The 522-nt window shown below is 51.5% G+C and overlaps 1 protein-coding gene across 1 annotated transcript in view; it reads left to right on the top strand.

The window, feature by feature from the left end:
• Positions 1-243, top strand: part of LOC113202888 (endocuticle structural glycoprotein SgAbd-8-like) — a 7,491-nt gene extending 7,248 nt beyond the window's left edge. The window contains exon 2 of the mRNA XM_052272610.1: positions 54-243. Coding sequence (XP_052128570.1) covers positions 54-86 — 33 coding nt within the window. The 3' untranslated portion in view covers positions 87-243. The remainder of the gene's footprint in view (positions 1-53) is intronic.
• The last annotated feature ends 279 nt before the right edge of the window (positions 244-522 follow it).

The raw sequence follows: 522 nt of genomic DNA, 5'->3' as shown, positions 1-522 counted from the left end.
CCATCCAGCGCTCCCTGGAGTGGAACGCCGCCCACCCCGAGGAGGACAAGGAGGCTGGCATGTACGCCGAAAAAATGATGCACTGAAATGTATTTTTATCTCCCAATTGCACGACACATTTAAGAAGATTAGTGATCTGATGGACACTGCTCCAAGCTGATGCTATTCTTTCTCGCTGTGGCGTGCCAGGTTATCATCATCTTGTATTTTCACCACTCACTATATTAAAACATCATACAACAACTTGTAAATGCGTTTTCATTCCCCTATATACTTCTCTTGTACGTATCTACTTGACGCTCGGCGGGGATGGCAGATACGGGAGACGTGACCCGGAGCCACCCAGAGCCTATTCCTTCTCATTTCGTTCCGCATCCGTCTCTCTCTCTCCCTCTCTTTCAGCTCCGCTCCGCTCCGTGTTGTTCTCATCACACTAATGCTCATCCCTATGTATTATGACGGCGGGCGCGGTCCCCGAGTTGTGCCAGCCTCTCCCCCTCGGTGTGCCACCTTCGACCCCCC

This window comes from Frankliniella occidentalis, unplaced genomic scaffold, assembly GCF_000697945.3.
Source record: "Frankliniella occidentalis isolate FOCC.00 unplaced genomic scaffold, Focc_3.1 Scaffold213, whole genome shotgun sequence".
Lineage (NCBI taxonomy): Eukaryota > Metazoa > Arthropoda > Insecta > Thysanoptera > Thripidae > Frankliniella > Frankliniella occidentalis.
Note: the sequence above shows the minus strand (reverse complement) of the source record. Positions and strands in the feature narration are given on the sequence as shown.